Source organism: Colossoma macropomum, unplaced genomic scaffold (genome assembly GCF_904425465.1).
Source record: "Colossoma macropomum unplaced genomic scaffold, Colossoma_macropomum, whole genome shotgun sequence".
In the NCBI taxonomy this organism is placed as follows: domain Eukaryota; kingdom Metazoa; phylum Chordata; class Actinopteri; order Characiformes; family Serrasalmidae; genus Colossoma; species Colossoma macropomum.
The window spans coordinates 163,446-180,195 of NW_023495864.1; the positions used below are offsets into that span (position 1 = coordinate 163,446).

The 16,750-nt window shown below is 39.6% G+C and overlaps 1 protein-coding gene across 1 annotated transcript in view; it reads right to left on the bottom strand.

Annotated features, from left to right (window-relative positions):
* Positions 1-3,387: 3,387 nt before the first annotated feature.
* Positions 3,388-16,750, bottom strand: part of LOC118803166 (NACHT, LRR and PYD domains-containing protein 12-like) — a 30,844-nt gene continuing 17,481 nt past the window's right edge. The window contains exons 5-9 of the mRNA XM_036563687.1: positions 10,944-11,117; positions 10,534-10,707; positions 8,202-8,375; positions 4,147-4,193; positions 3,388-4,066 (exon numbers count right to left, since the gene is read on the bottom strand). Coding sequence (XP_036419580.1) covers positions 3,525-4,066; positions 4,147-4,193; positions 8,202-8,375; positions 10,534-10,707; positions 10,944-11,117 — 1,111 coding nt within the window. The 3' untranslated portion in view covers positions 3,388-3,524. The remainder of the gene's footprint in view (positions 4,067-4,146; positions 4,194-8,201; positions 8,376-10,533; positions 10,708-10,943; positions 11,118-16,750) is intronic.

Here is a 16,750-nt window from a genome sequence, read left to right on the forward strand (position 1 = left end):
TCTCAGAACCAGCTGGTTCTGGACTTTATGCTTCTGTACCTCCACTCGCTCAGCAGTTGTGAGAACAGACAGTGGCTTGGGTGGTTGGAGTCCTTTAGAATCCTCCTGGTCTATCTCAGGCAGTGGCTGGTGTATAAATCCAAAAGGTTTGGGAGCTGGACCCCGGTGATGTGCTGGGCTGTCCGTACCACCCTCTGCAGAGCTTACCGCTCAATGGCAGTGCAGTTTCCCGACCAGGTGGTGAAGGAGCCTGTTAGAACGCTCTCCACAGTGCATGTGTAGAATGTTCTGAGGATGCAGGGGTTCATGCCAAACTTCCTCAGCCACCTGAGGTGGAAGAGGTGCTGTTGTGCCTTTTTTACCACCCGTGTTCACTGAGATGTGAACACCGAGGAACTTGAAGCCGCTGATCCTCTCTACAGTGGCTCCGTTGATGGTGATGGGTGTGTGCATTCTTTCTTGCTTCCTGAAGTCCACTATGAGCTCCTTGGTCTTGTTGACATTGAGAGAGAGGTTGTTCTCCTGGCACCAGAGTGTCAGAAAGCTGACCTCTTCTCTGTAGTCCTCCTCGTTGTCATTGGAGATCAGGCCAACAATTGTGGTGTCATCTGTAAATTTGATGAAAATTGGAGCTGTGTCTGGCTGAGCAATCGTGGGTGTACAGGGAGTACAAGATAGGGCTGAGCACACAACCCTGAGGAGCTCCGGTGTTAAGGGTCAGTGAGGAGGAGGTGATGTTACCCATCTTTACCACCTGGCGTCAGCCCGTCAGGAAGTTCAGGATCCAGCTGCAGAGAGAACTGTTCAAACCCAGATCCCAAAGCTTAATGTCAAGCTTTGAGGGCACAATGGTGTTGAATGCTGAGCTGTAGTCCACAAACAGCATTCTCACATACGTGTTCTTTTTGTCCAGATGGGAGAGGGCAGTGAGTCAGGGCTATTGCGTCATCAGTGGCTGCCTTGTGAATGTTAACGCACTTGAAGGCTCTGCACACGTCGGCCACAGAGACGGAGTCCGTTATTGTGTTTAGCCCATCCCACAGTTTTCTTGTGTTGGTGGTGTTGAACTGTGACTCCACTTTAGCCCTATACTTGCATTTGGTTGCTTTTATGGTCTTACGGAGAGCATAGCTGGCTTTTTTATACTCATCTGTGTTTCCTGATTTAAAAGCAGCAGTACACGCGTTCAGAGCAGCACGGACCTCAGTGTTGAGCCATGGCTTCTGATTGGGGTAAACACAAATTGTTTTTGTGGGCACAACATCCTCTATGCACTTTTTGATGAACCTGGTAACTGCGTCTGCATATTTTTAAATGTTATTGTTTAACGCCTCACGGAACATCTCCCAGTCTGTGTCATCAAAACAGTCCTGAAGTGCTGAATCCGATTGGTCCGACCAGCGGTGGACCTCCCTGATGATGGGCGGTGCCCTTTTCAGCTTCTGCCTATAGTTGGGCAGGAGCAGAATGGAGAGATGATCGGATTTGCCAAACAGAGGTCAGGGGAGGGCTTTGTATGCCTCACAGAAGGGGGAGTAGTAGTGGTCCAGTGTGCATGATCTTTGTGTGCTGCATGAGATGTGTTGGAAGTACATTGGAGTGACTTCTCGAGTTCACTTTGTTGAAGTCCCCAACAACAATGGAGGCGGCCTCCGGGCGCACGGTCTCCTGCCTCATACAGTTTCCTGAGCGCCAGGTCTGTATCACCCTGTGGTGGGATGTACACGGCGGTGACAGTAAGCCCTGATATCTCTCTAGGCAGCCACATTGGTCTGCACGAGATGATTAGTTATTCCAAGTTCGGGGAGCAGAAAGACTCAATGAAGTGTACATTCCTCTGATTACACCAAGCATTGTTGATCATAAAACATACAACTCCCCCTTTGCTCTTCCCGGAGAGATCCTTTGTTCTGTCTGTGCGGTGCACAATGAAGCCCGTGGGCTTAATGGCCTTGTTGGGAATCTCCGCTGATAGCCAGGTCTCTGTGAGGCAGATTATACAGCAGTCCCATGTTTCTCGCTGGAAAGAGATTCGTGCCCTGAGTTCGCTGATTTTGTTGTCCAGGGACTGCACGTTTGCCAGTAGTATGCTGGGGAGTGGGGGGTGATTAGCACGCCCCCTCAGCCTAACCAGAACACCGGCTCTCCTGCCTCTTTTCCGGCGTCTGATGCATTTCCGGTCAGCCCAGATGAATGGGGCCTCTTAGAGGTTCCCAAACAATGGATCTGTGTTCAGGAACTCAAAGTCCAGTTTTCGGTGAGTGATTGATGATCTGATTTCCAAAAGTGTTTTTCTGTCATAAACAAAGGTGCTGGCAACATTTACTTCAAGAGTAGTTACAAATAAAAACAAAATTAACAAAAAACGAACAAAAGTTAAGAGAACTTTAATTCTACCAAATATAAAACAATAATATACCTTTGAGCTGATATTACAATTTACTGCCTATTTTAAAGAGTGTTATGAATTACTGAATGGTTTGACAATTATTTGAATTATTTAAACCTCATCATTTTAGTCAAAATATCTGTTTTTATGCTGTATACCAGTTAATAATATGTAAGTTTAAATTAACTTACCATACATTTCCTGTTTTAAAACAACAAATTACTGTTAAGTTACAATATGCAATGGAGTTGTTATATTATAATTACCCTGTATTGAAAGTAATTTTATACGACAATTCTGTAAATTAATTTTCATTAAGTTTTATAATGTGTTTATTGCTTATAATTACAGCAAACAGGCATAAAAAATGTTCTGTATTTTTAAATAGAACAGGAAAAATTTAAAACAACTTTATTGGTCTATATTTTAACACTGATAATCGTGTTTTTAACTATGTTTAACTATGTTAACACTCAAAACTCTTAAAAATGGTACAGGCTTGTTGAACAAAAAACAACAGTTGATTCTTATAATTTAAAATAAAAGACTTTAACTGATTTTTACAGCAGATTTATTGGAAAAGGTGATTTTCCTGTATTTTACAGGTACATTCTCTTAGCAAGAAAAATATAGGAAAAAACTGTATTTATTAACTGTCAATGTCTGTAAAAAATCTTTTTTTATACAGTGTAGATCAGCTCTGAGATTTCAGAGAGATATACATTTTTCGAATTGATATATTTAGTCATCTGTTGTATTCAGTTATTTCTCCTCTATCTAGCAGTTGAAGCCAACATGAGAAAAAGCATCAGTCTTACAGAAGCACACTTTAAAGAAATCTTTACTCTTCCAGGTGAAGATAAAGTCACCAAGCACTATTAATTCACCACGAAGAGCACCACAATGTAAATTAGAATACTGAGGTGACATAATCTAAGTGGAGTATGTAGCTTTTAGTCATCAATGCATCAATGAAAAGATATGGTAGAGATGAAAAGATATCTGTAGTATTTGGTACACTACTAGTACTATAGACTGAACTAAATTCTAATTACATGTATTATCACTTACATACAGTCTGCTGTGACACACATAGTAGTGTGTGTTTCTGGTGTTTCAGTTTTTCCTCCAGATTTCAGGAGGTTATTCTATCACACAAACACACAGAGCCAGAGTAAACTCTAATCCCAGCGTAGAGTGGCTCAGTGAATGTGGTGGTGAATGTGTGTAGGTGTATCAGTGTGTGTGTATCAAGGGAGATGCTGTAGAAGGACACAGTGCCAGACCCCCAGTCCAGATACACTCCTACTTTGTTAGAGGGGGAGGGGGGCCCAGGTAGATCAGTTTTATGTTTATTGTGCCAGACAGTGTAAGTGTTAGTAGTGCAGTACAGACTCCAGGACTGATTATTGTATCCAAACTCACAGTGACTGCCTCCTTTCCTCCTGATTCCACTGTATGACACTGAAATAGCAGCTCCATCATCTCCGCTCCACTGAACCTCCCAGTAACAGCGTCCAGTCAGACTCTCCACACTCAGAACCTGCTTCCAGTATTCAAATCTGTCTGGATGATCTGGATAATGCTGATACCATGTATTCTTCACCTTTCTGTTCCTCTCAGACAGAGAGAGACGCCTGTTCACTGTGTTTGGATCCAGAGTGAGATCAACAGCATCTGTACACACACACAGATTAGAGGATACACAAACAGTGTGTTTGTGTGTCTGTGTGTGTCTGTGTGTGTGTGTGTCTTACATTTCTTCAATCCTGGCTTCACCCTGATCTTCCCCCCATGATCCACCCTGAAGAAAACACACAGACGTAACTCAGTAGTAATGTGCAATAGTAGAAAGTCAGTAATAAACAGTAGTAAACAGTAGTAGTAAGTCAGTAAAAAGCACTTATAGTAAGTCAGTAATAAGCAGTAAGTCAGTAATAAGCACTATTAGTAAGTCAGTAATAAGCAGTAAGTCAGTAATGTCCATCACAAGTAAAATAATTAAATTCTTTACTGAACTACATGTATTTAGGGTCAGTGATTTACTGTCTACATTGTTAGTCTCAAGAAGAGAAAAAAGAGAAAAAACAAAAAGGACATAATAATATGAAAACAGTCAAACTAGGGATGCACTAATATAGAATGTTATGACATGAAAACTGATATTTTGTCTGTTACTGATAGAAATACCACAAAATATTACTTTTTACAGTACTGTGCATAAGTCTGAAACCCCCTTTAATCTTGTCACACCTCTTCCCAGCTCCACTAAACTTTTGCTCCTCACTCCATTGAGAACTCCAACTCTTAGAATTCTCTGGGAGGTCACATGACTCCGGACTCTGTATAACCCACCTATCCATGTTTAGCCTCTCCTGATTACTGATTGCTTTCACCTGTGTTCCATTAGAGTTAGTATAAAGTCTGGACTTTTAGACTGTGTTTTTGCAAAATTTTGTTTCAGCCTGCTTGCAATACTGAGCCATTTTCCTGGTTTGTGACTTTGATTCTCTCATTTACGACTGACCCCTCGAACTCTGTTTTGACCATTTGGAGTGCGTTTTGTGTTCTGACTTTTTTTTCTGCCCTTTTTGTCTTTGTCTGTGGCTTGCCTGTACATACCCATTAGCCTGTGTATGATCTTCGCCTGTTTCTGGATTCTGTCACAGGTTTGTCCCTTTATTAAACATTTTAATCAACAGCCTACTCTGCTCACGTCTGATCCACCCAGACACCTCACAGAATACATTGCCTCCATGCTGATGGCACAGTTTGAAGCTGTTCAAAAGGAGCTTGTTAATCAAGGTCAGCTCCTCGGACAACACCAGCAGTTGTTTTTCACCAATGAGTGGATGATTTGGTTCACAGGCAGACTGAGCAGCACTTCCAGCTCTCACAAATTTTAACTGGCGTGAGGGATTTGTCCACCCAGCTACAGCCACTCAGCCTGCACTAGCCCATGCTACAACCTGCTGATGCTGCTCCAATGTCATTAGCCCCATTGTTTACTTTCCGGTCAGTAAGCCCAACAAATTTGATGGCTCACCCAACAAGTGCAGTGGATTCTTGCTCTAATTGTCTATTGGGTCCTCCAGTGCCTCCTCCAAAATCAGCTTTATGTCAAAGATGAGAAAATTTCATCTGATGCAGGTGTAGCAGACATCAACATGGCAGGGAAGGTAGATCAGGACTTTTTTTTTAGTTTCCTTCTTGGGTTACATAGTCAGTGAAAATACTGTAGTGATGGATGACAACAAAATGGAAGTGGTAGCTATTTGGTCAACTCCCACATCTATCAAGGACCTACAAAAGTTCCTTGGCTTTGCCAAGTTTATCACCATTTTATACATAAATTTTGTTCCCCTGCAGCCCCTGACAGCTTTACTCAAGGGTGCAGCCAAGAAATTAGTCCGCTCAGACTGAAGAGGTCTTCAATGCACTTAAATCTGCATTTACATCAGTCCCTATGCTCAAGCATCCGGATCTGTCTTGCCTTTCATAGATGAAGTGGATGCTTCTGAGACTGGTGTTGGGGCTGTTTTATCCTAATGCATTGGAAAACCCCCTAAGTTGTTTCTGTTAGCCTTCTACTTGCACAAGCTCACTGCTGCCAAACGCAACTACGGTAATGATGACAGAGTTGCTAGCAGTTAAACTGGCATTTGAAGAGTGGAGGCATTTGTTATATGGCGCTAATCATTCTTTTCTGGTACTAACAGATGACACAGCTAAACAGATCATACAGCTAAACATTTAAATCTGAGACAAGCCCGTTGGTCCCAGTTTTTCTCTCACTTTAACTTTAACATTTCCTACTGCCCTGGGTCTCGCAACACAAAAGCTGACACCTTGTTTAGAATCTATCAGAATGAAACTGATGAGCTTAGAGTTCCAAGCCAGCACTTAAATAGTTGTTACTGGTGGAAGACAATACTTCAAGATATGCATACGTTTAAAGTTTCCTGTTCCATCTGCACTCAATGTAAAACTTCCAAAATATTGCCAAAACTCATCTCATCAATCCCACATTGCTAATCATTACTGATTTTCTGATGGTTCTAATATTAACTATAGTTGATTGTTTTTCTTGGGGAGTCAAATTTGTTCTGTTAACTGCACTTCCTACAGCATTTCAGATGGCTGAGGTCCTCTATACCCATGTTTTCTGACATTATGGTATTTCTCCAGACATAGTATCTGATAGAGGTGTGCAATTTACTTCTAAAGTATTGTCAGGTTTCTTTGAACATCTTGGTGTCAATATTAGTTTCACTTCTAGTTATCACCCCCAGTCGAATGGGCAGTGCAACAGAGTAAACCAGGAATTGTGAAAGTACCGAAATACCAATGCCAATCACTGTAACGCACAGTAACTATAGAAAACTTTCTTCCTAAACCTTTCTGGAGTTTGCCATGGAAAAGTTCCAGCATTTTGATAAGTGGTGTGCTTCCAATAAAATTGATAAATATAACAAGCTGTGTGAGTTGATCCTTTTAGAAGAATTGAAACTTTTAAGTTAACCTGGTTACTTAATATTTAAGTTGCATTATCTTTTATGATGCAGCATTTTTAAAAACAGTTGACTGATGGTACAAGGGAGAGAGCTGTCTATGAAAATGGATATAAGCCTTTGCTTGGGTTTGTTTCTTTGAGAGAAGTTGAGATTAAGAAGCAACAAATGCAGATAGATCACCTACATTATGTGAAGGTATTGTTAATATGTTGCTTCCATTAGGCAAAACCTAACCCCAACTCTGGTCCTAATCCTAACCCTAAATTTAACCTCAACCCAAAACCTAATCCTAACCCTTATATGTTTTTGATGTTATTGAAAGTCCTTTGAGTGTTGGTTTCATCTAATAGGACCATGCAAAATTATGTGTCACTAAACGTTCCTTTAATGGTTTATATGCCTTGTGCCATGGCATTAACTTGTACGTGAAGGCTCCTTTACATGAAATCTGTTTACTGTTTGATTTGGCTACTGTTTTTAAAAACTGAAATTATGTTCAGCATTGCCTGTTAAAGAGCTACATCTTATTTTAGATAATGATATAGCAGGTGGCAAAGTTCTTCCTGTGTACTGAAAATGTCCTGTGCATGCTGATACTTGGCTCAAACATGTACATATACTTCTGATGTACTTAACCTTTCAAATACATGCTTAATTAAGTATAGCCAGTGTCCACTGTTGCTGAAAGTGATGTCATGGTGTGTCGGGAACATTTGATAAAAGCTTAGCAAACTGATCCCAGCTTAGCAAACTATCTGTTTTTAGCATCCTCTACAATGGCCATGTAGATAAAAATTGTTTTTTTGATTTGAACAGGGTGTTCTGATGAGAAAGAACCCCTGTGAGAATATGTGTCCAATAGTTGTGATTTCTTATTATAGAGTTCAAGCAGGGCAGTACTTGAAATTTCAGAGTATGAATTGAGTTGTAGTGTTGCTATAAAAGTTGCAAGTGATGTAGCAATATGAACATTGTGGAGATAAAAACTACACAAAATACTTCTAAAAAGTACCAAAATGACACACTAACATTTCATTACAAGCATGGCCTTAATTCTCATTCATGCTTTCAGATAAGAATATACTTCATTAGTCATAGCTTTCCATTTTGGTAGTTTCATGCTGCCCTCAAAGTCCAGTATGGCACTGATCTTTCCAAAACCAATGAGACAAATTTTTTGACATTTGACATATGACCACTTTCTTTTTTGTAAGTGCATGGCTGGTACAGCACAAAGCCTATTTCAAAGCCTAAACATGTTTGAAATTTGAATGCCCCCCACCCCCCCACACACACACCAGAGTGTATCCAGTGTGAATTGTGGATCATCCTTTAGATCAGACAGCAGCTTCACTCCAGACTCTCCTGGGTGATTATAGGTCAAATCCAGTTCTCTCAGATGTAAGGGGTTAATTTTCAGAGCTGATGCCAGAGTAGAACAGCCATCATTTGTAACCATACAACCAGACAATCTGCAGAAAGGAAAGAGAGTCAGATGGTATTTACATAGAGCAAAACCCAACCTTACCTGACCTTACCCAAATCTCAGCTGCAGTTTGGTACAAACACAGCAAACACAATTTTCTTTGAAAAAAGAAAGCAGTGATTTGTAAATTAGCTTTGACCTATATTTGAACAAACACAGTATGCACACAACAGCATAATGTTTTTACTTTTCAATGTTCAATTTTTTGTTGAAAATATATGCTTATTCTGAAATTGATGCCTGCAAAACATTCCAAAAAGTTGGGACAGGAACAATTTAATATTAGGAACATTGTAGAATGTGAAAAACATCTTAAACTCACACTTTGCCAAAAATACATCAGCAAAAGATCAAGCAGTTAGAATAACAAAAATAACATTATAACAAGAATAAAATTCGGTATCCATTATACCTGATACCTAATATGAATATGCGGGTATTTCTATGAATGTCACGTTTGTAAGCATCTATAAACGGTCGTAACATAACACATTCATAAGGCAATATAAACATGTTTATAAATATTTATAAAAAATAATTACACTTTATAGCCATGTTTGTTATACATTATGAATTGTTAATATAATGCATTATAAGTAGTGTTAATAACATGTTATACTGTCAGTGCCAGTCAGTCAGTCCCAGCTTGGAGAGCGTTATCCAGCCTAGAATTTTTGCTACAAAGTGCTTTTCTTCTGCATATCTACTGGATATGCAGTGTCAAGTTAGTGCCAAGCTAACAGTGGAGTACATTAACTTTCTCACATTGGGTAAAACACTGATGCAGCACTGGTTTAAAATTTGTTTCAATTAATTCTTCAGTAAATACTTCAACTTAAAGCTTCACTCTTAACAGTGGAGGAGGCTTTAGTACAGTATGCGTGCGTGTGTTCCACTGTAAGTATGCTGGCGCAATATGGCTGCCGCTTTACATTGGTATTCTATTAGTTTTGTATTGTTTGTGTGTTTGTTTTGATGTTTGCCTGAGATACTGGCTGAGAGCGATTTTCAAACTGTAGCTCGAGGGCTTATTGGACTGGCTGTTTGTGTGATGCTGCATTGTGGCTATTATGTGGCCTAGACCGGCTGCTTGGGTGATGCTGCATTGCGGCTGCAGGGCTCTCTGGACTGGGGACCTAAACGACATGCCATCACTTGACCTGGGCTGCTTGGTTGCACTACAGCTGTGAGGCTGCCTGGACTGGTGGTGTTCAGCTGCATGAGCAGCGCTACACTGCAGCTATGAGGCCTCTTGGGCCGGCCGCTTGGGTAACGATGCATTGCAGCCATGAGTCTGCCTGAACTGGTGGTGTTTGGCTGCAGGAGAATGCTACCCGTGAAAGCGTCAGACTTTCCCTCAGTGCTAAGGACTCTTTCTGGGCTAGCTAGCTGAGTGACTCTGTGCTGTGGTCACTGAAATTTCTTTCGCAAACGGTGGGAACTGTGGAGTTGGTGTGTGTTCTGTGTTATGTATTGTTGATTATGTATTCATTGTAAAGTGTCCTTGAGCATGGGAAAGGCGCTATATAAATAAAAGTGATGATGATGATGACGAGAATATCTGTGCATAAAAAGTAAGGCCACAACTGAATGCTCATGACCTATGACCCTTCAGATGGCACTGCATTATAAACTATAAGCTGGGAACTATAGACTTCCTTCCACACCTTCTCATTCTCTAGACAATTGAGCTGAACTTTTAAATCCATACTCAAATCAACTCAGAAATGCTGATCCCAGTTGATTTTAATCTGAACTGGTTAAATAACGCATATGTTCACTTGAAGAACTGTGCGGAAATCTGTCTTTGTCACAAATAATTACAGAACCAACATGATCAAACTTACAAGATCCCACTAAGTCAACTATAATAGATTTAAGTTAATCCAAATGATGTCACAAAATTATCTTTATAGGTGTAATTGATCCTGGTTTAAGTGAGCATTGCCCCATTGGATGCATTAAAAACACAAACATAATACAGTCAGGCTTTTGGACAGTGGTTAGGAGAAATCTTTAACATTTTAATGACCACTGGTGTCACATGAACATTTTAAACTTCTAGGCTCTAAACACCTCCATTCATTTTCATCAACTTTTACTTATTTGCTGCAAATTATTGTTTTAATTTACAAAATTCTCACCTGAGTATGTCTAGTTTACAGTGTGGATTTTTCAGTCCAGTAGAGAGCAGCTTCACCCCTGAATCCTGCAGATCATTGTTACTGAGGTCTAGCTCTTTTAGAGAAAAGTTTGCTGATTGTAGAGCTGATCCCAGACTTTCACAAGCTTTGTCCCCAAGATTACAGATAGTTATTCTGCAAAAGGAGATATGTTGCAACATATTTTACAGTATACTCAAATGTTTCTGAATGGAATAAGAGAAAAATTACATCAAGGTTTACAACACAATGGTGTGCTTTTATGTTACTGTGGTTAACCAACAGATATGAAATAATTCTAAAACCACATGAATGAGAACATAAATAATAGCATTAATATTTAGAGACAACAGTTAACTGTGCCATCTTGGCCTAGGTCATAGAAAGTTCACCTGAGAGTCTGTAGTTTACAGTGTGAACTCTTTAGTCCAGCAGAGAGGAGCTCCACTCCTGAATCCCATGCGTTATTATTACTGAGGTCCAGCTCTTTCAGGGAAGAGTTTACAGATTGTAGGGCTGAGCAAAGAGTTTTATAAGAGTCCTTGGTGAGATTATAGCCAGTTAGACTGAAAAGGAATTGTAAACATAGCACATAGAACAGTTAAAATGGGAGGAAGGGAGATCAGGTGTTACAAGAGTTAAGAATTTTTCTTTAACGTTTGATGTTTGGGTTATGAATCTGGCCCAGTGACATTATGCCAGATTTACAAAACTCAGCAGGACCTGCACTAAGCAACACAACATTTAGAGTACAATAATGAATTTAATTTTAAATTCACCATGCCTGTGATTAGTGCACCTGTCACTCTACACCACTGTAGTATTTTTACACATATTCTAGAAAAAATCCAATCAAAACCAACATGTTACTATATTATTAATATAGTAATTTATACTAATGATCCATGTTCAGTATGTGTTTGGATGCCAAAATGAACATCTAACAACATAGAAAAAACAAAAATAAAACTGTAGATTCTATAAATGGAAAAATGTTCTGATAAAAAGCAACAATAAAAATGATAAACAATCTCAGACTATATCAATGCAGTATCAAATAGTAAAGTAAAAAGTACTTCTGTCCATAGCCACAGTCAAAAGAGGAAAACATCAGAGAAAAAGATAATTTAGTCCACATTGATATGACACCAAGTAATGGGTATTGTTAATGTTTTCTTTTTTTGTTTTTAATATCATTATGAGAAACTGAGATTCATTATTGATTTCTGAATCATAGCATTTTCAATATTTACTTTTTAATTACAGACCAAAATGGTGGTTGGTATAGTGTAGTGGGTAACACCTCTGCCTTCTACACTGTAGATTGGGGTTCAATCCCTGCCTGGATAAGGTCTAAGGGAATTAGAAAATGTTACAACAATGGTATGTCAAATCTTTGAGCATTCTACGAATCTTGACTATTATTTGGTAAGTCACATCTGTAGACTTAAACTCTTTTCTTCTTAACTCTGGTTATGAAAAGTAAAGTAAAAACAGGTCTAATAATTATGACATTTATTATGATTGAAAGTATTAAGAAACCCAAGAAAGCTCTGATACACTACCAGAAACATGTTCAGGTTTGTGTATCTGTGGTAATAACTAACTGCACCACTTAGATGATCCACAGTGCACTTAACAGTAACATGGGCTCATATTCACAAAAGGTTTCAGAGTAAAAATGCTGATTCAACAACAGATGTAAGAGAGCTGGTCTAAAATCAGATTCCTCTCTAATTTACTATGAGTTTACTTACAGGAACGGATCCTAGATCAGCATTTCTACTCTAAGTTTTGTGAATACAGGTCTTGATCAGATTTTCAAGATGGTGAATTGTAATAATTCTGCACCAGCATAACAAAAACAAATTTAATAAGATCAGCATATTTTTGTTTTTACTTAGCCTTTAGAAAATATTTTACATATTTTAATAATACAGGGCTAAACCAGGTTTTCCTACAAACTGTGAAGAAGAATTAATCTAAGCTAAATTCATGCAAAAAAACATTTTGACAAGTAAAGTTTTTGATTCATAATACCTCATTTCAAAGCATACAAACAATCCTTTTAAAAACCTGCACTGTTTACATTTGTTTACACAAAATTCTCAAAAATGCACTTTGTCCCAGGTAACAATGATTCTTAGTATTTGGATAGTTCAGTCACCGATAATCCAGTCAACAGAAGCACAGACAATGAAAGCCAATTGAAATTCTCAGCGAGAGGTGAGATTCTGTGAAGATTTTAGCATGCAGTTTACATCAGACAGTCTGGGCACTTCTATGGGCAGAGTTTCTAAGACTGAAACTCATTGAAATACCGAAAAAAAACCCACTGCACTGCAAACTCACACATCAAACTGCAGCTTCTGTTTCCCTAGACTTATGTCTATAGGTTCACTCTGTGTATCGGTTACACTTCTGTTTCTGGTTTCCAGCTTGAGTGTATGCTGTGCGCGTTTGGCTGCCACTACTCGCCAGTGTTTTTGTTGTTCTTGCGGTTTGCTTTTTCTTTCCCTTTGTGGGACTATTGGTACAGATACTGTTCAGTATCGATGGACTTGTCAGTCTATTTTCTACTCGCCAGTTGAATCTTGCTTTGTGATAATGCCTTTGACACACCTGCATCTCACCTGCACAAGCCCTCTTCCTCTTCTCCTGCACCGTGACTGCATCTGTGGTGAGTGTGTCTCTACTCCCTTGCTTTGTTGCTGTTGCCAGTTTGTTCTGTGGTAAGTTGCAGTATTTTTGCTTGTGCCTCTCACAGTCTTAGCCGGGTGGTGTAGTGGGTTTTGGTTGGCTAAGGTGCGTGGTCTGAGCTCTGGCATTTTCACTATCTCTTCTGTCATGTCCACGGCCGGTGTCAAGAGTTTTTGTTTTTGGCCTAGAGTCGTGCTGTGCATTTTTGTTTTTTATGCCCAATGTTTAAATACTCCTGGACTGAACTTAAAAGCCTCGACTGTCATGCCCACTTGGATTCTGCATCATATAATCTATGCCAGATATTTGGAATTGGAATAAATCATGTCCATTTTTGTGCAACATCAAAAAAGAGTTGAAATTTCCCTTCTCAACCGTCGCTGCTTTAACCTCACTCATCTTAACGCATGATCCATAATCAATAAAGCCTCATTAATCAATGACCTCATCACCCAGAAAAAAGTGGATATGCTTTTTCTCTCTGAAACTTGGCAACAACCTGGTGACTACTTACATTTAAACATGCTGACACCCCCAGGCTACAATTATCTATCAAAACCCCAACTGAAAGGGAGAGGAGGTGGTCTGGCTGTAGTTTATCATTCTGGTTTAACGGTCAAAGAACTTTCACTATTCAGTACTACATCCTTTGAATATATTGCTTTGAAGGTTGATTCCTCCTCGCCTCTACTCTTGCTGTTAGTTTATCCTCCTCCCAAACCTGCTGCAAACTTCTTGTCTGAACTCAATGAACTCCTCACAATCATCTCGTCTCTTTGCTCTGCCATAATTGTGCTTGGTGACTTCAATATCTATGTTGATACTAAATGCTCTTTTACATCTCAGTTCATTTCAGTTTTAGAGTGTTTTAACTTGATACAGCATGTTGATTTTCCAACTCACATTTATGGTGATACTCTTTACTCTGTTCTGCTGGTTTGAATGATATCTCTGTCTCTGGTTCAGTCTCTGGTATCTCTGACCATAAGCTCATTGAATGTAGTTTTCATATTTCTACTCCTCCACCCTCCGAGAAAATCTCTGTTATCTATTGTGATATTAGGTCTGTCTGTCTCAATCTGTTTGCTGCTTCTCTTCAGTCTTCATCGTCCACTGACAGTATAGTTTCTCTTTATGATGACACTATCTCTGGATTGCTTAATGATTTAGCCCCCTTTAAGAATAGACTTCTCCCTGCCACCCGCCCGTGTCCTTGGTTCATCCCTGAACTAAGAGTACTGAAGGCCATTGGTCGGCATCTTGAGCAACTTTATAAAAAAAAAAAACTGGTGTTACTGTCCTCTCTCTACTTTACAGTCAACACATCCACAAGTATAGGGATGCCCTTAATACTGCCCGCTCCAACTACTACTCCTCCATCATAAATAATGCTAAGTCTAGGCCGAGAACACTCTTTCGAACTGTTAACAAACTCCTCCATCCTCCTGTGTCAGCGTGCCCCCATTCAGCTGAGCAATGTCAGGCTGTTCTTCATTACTTTGAAAAGAAAATTAATCAATCTATAGTTTCTTTCCTTCTACTTCTCAGTCATTCGCCTCTACTGATTTTCCTACTTTGGACACATAGCTAACTTGTTTCTCACCTGTTGACTCCTTTTCTGTCTCTGAACGCATCACTAAGTCTAATGCTTCCTCCTGTCAGCTTGACCCTGCCCCCACCCCTCTACTCAAGGCCTGTTTATCTGTAATCATCACTCCAATTCCTACAGTGATAAATTCATGTCTCTCTTCTGGTTTTGTTCCTACTGCCCTTAAAACTGCTGCAGTTACTCCTATGCTTAAGAAACCTCAATTGGACCCAACTTCTCTTACTGACCCATCTCACACATTCCATTTTTGGCTAAAGTAATGGAAAGAGTGGTTGCTTCCCAACTCCAGACATTTCCTAGTGATAATGCCCTCTACGAGCCATTTTAGTCTGGTTTCCATACTCACCATAGCACTGAGACAGCTCTTCTGCAAGTAGTTAATGATCTTCTCCAGTCTGCTTATAGTGCTTCTCTCAGTATTCTCCTTCTCCTCGACTTATGTGCAGCATTCAATACTGTTAATCATGATGTTCTCCTTTCTCGTCTTTTCTCTATTGGTGTCACTGACACAGCCTTACAGTGGTTCAGGTCTTATCTTACAGACAGACAGCAGTTTATCACACTAGGTCCACACAAGTCCTCCACCTCTCCTGATACATGTGGTGTCCCTCAGGGCTCAGTTTTTGGACCCCTGCTTTTTTGTAATCTACATCTCACCCCTTGGCCAGATCATTCGTAGCCATGGCCTTAACTTTCACTGTTATGCTGATGATATTCAGTTATATCTCAGTACACACACACCCTCAGATTCTCCTCCCAATACACTAATCGATTGTATTTCTGATTTAAAGCTCTGGATGCACAATAACTTTCTCATGCTAAACACTGATAAAAATGAAGTCTTGCTGGTTGGCCCTGAACCTTTACTATCAAAATCATCCACTTTTTTCTGTTAGTATTGATGGCCTGCTTGTTAAGCCTGCACCTGTTGTTAGAAATCTTGGTGTTTTACTCGACCCATCACTTAATTTTGATCTGCATATCAAGTTCCTCACTAAGACAGCATTCTTCCACTTATGTAACATTGCTCGTCTTCACCTGTTCCTGACTGATACTGATGCAAAAACTTTGGTTCACGCCTTCATTATGTCCCGTATTGACTACTGTAACTCCCTCTTTGTTGGCCTCCCTGTAAAGTCTATACTAAAGCTACAGTACATTCAGAACTCTGCAGCTCGAGTTCTCACCCATACTAAGCGTTCAACTCGCATCACCCCCGTTCTTTCTCAGCTACACTGGCTACCGGTCCCATCGCGTATAAAGTTTAAAATTTTACTTCTCACTTTCAAAGCCCTGCATAACCTGGCTCCCCCCCTACCTCAGAGAACTGCTGACCTCTTACATTCCCTCTCTCTCTCTCTCAGGTCTTCTTGTAATAACTTACTTGCAGTCCCACGCACAAGACCTTCCACTTTGGGAGGGAGTTCCTTCAGTGCCATGGCCCCCAAACTCTGGAACTCTCTTCCTCAATCCCTCCGGGACTGCTCTTCTTTCTCCTCCTTCAAATCTGACTTAAAGACTTTTTTTCTTTCTTAAGCATTTTTCTTCCTCCTCCACTGCTTAGTTGTTGTTATTGTTGTTTTTTGTTTCCCCATGCTATGTGAAGCAACATTGGGTTTGTGAAAGGTGCTATATAAATGTAACATTATTATTATTATTATTATTATTATTATTATTAGACTGTATTTGCAAACTACTATAAAAATATTTTACACTGACATTTAGAATGCTCATATTTTTAAAATATGATAATTCTGACTAGTTGACTACTTTTTGAATGTCTAGTCAGCTAGTAAAAAAAATATTATACTAATATTTCAATTTAAACCAACTGACTTTCCTGCAGATGTAATGTAGAAAAATACATTTTAACACTTTCTATGAATACCA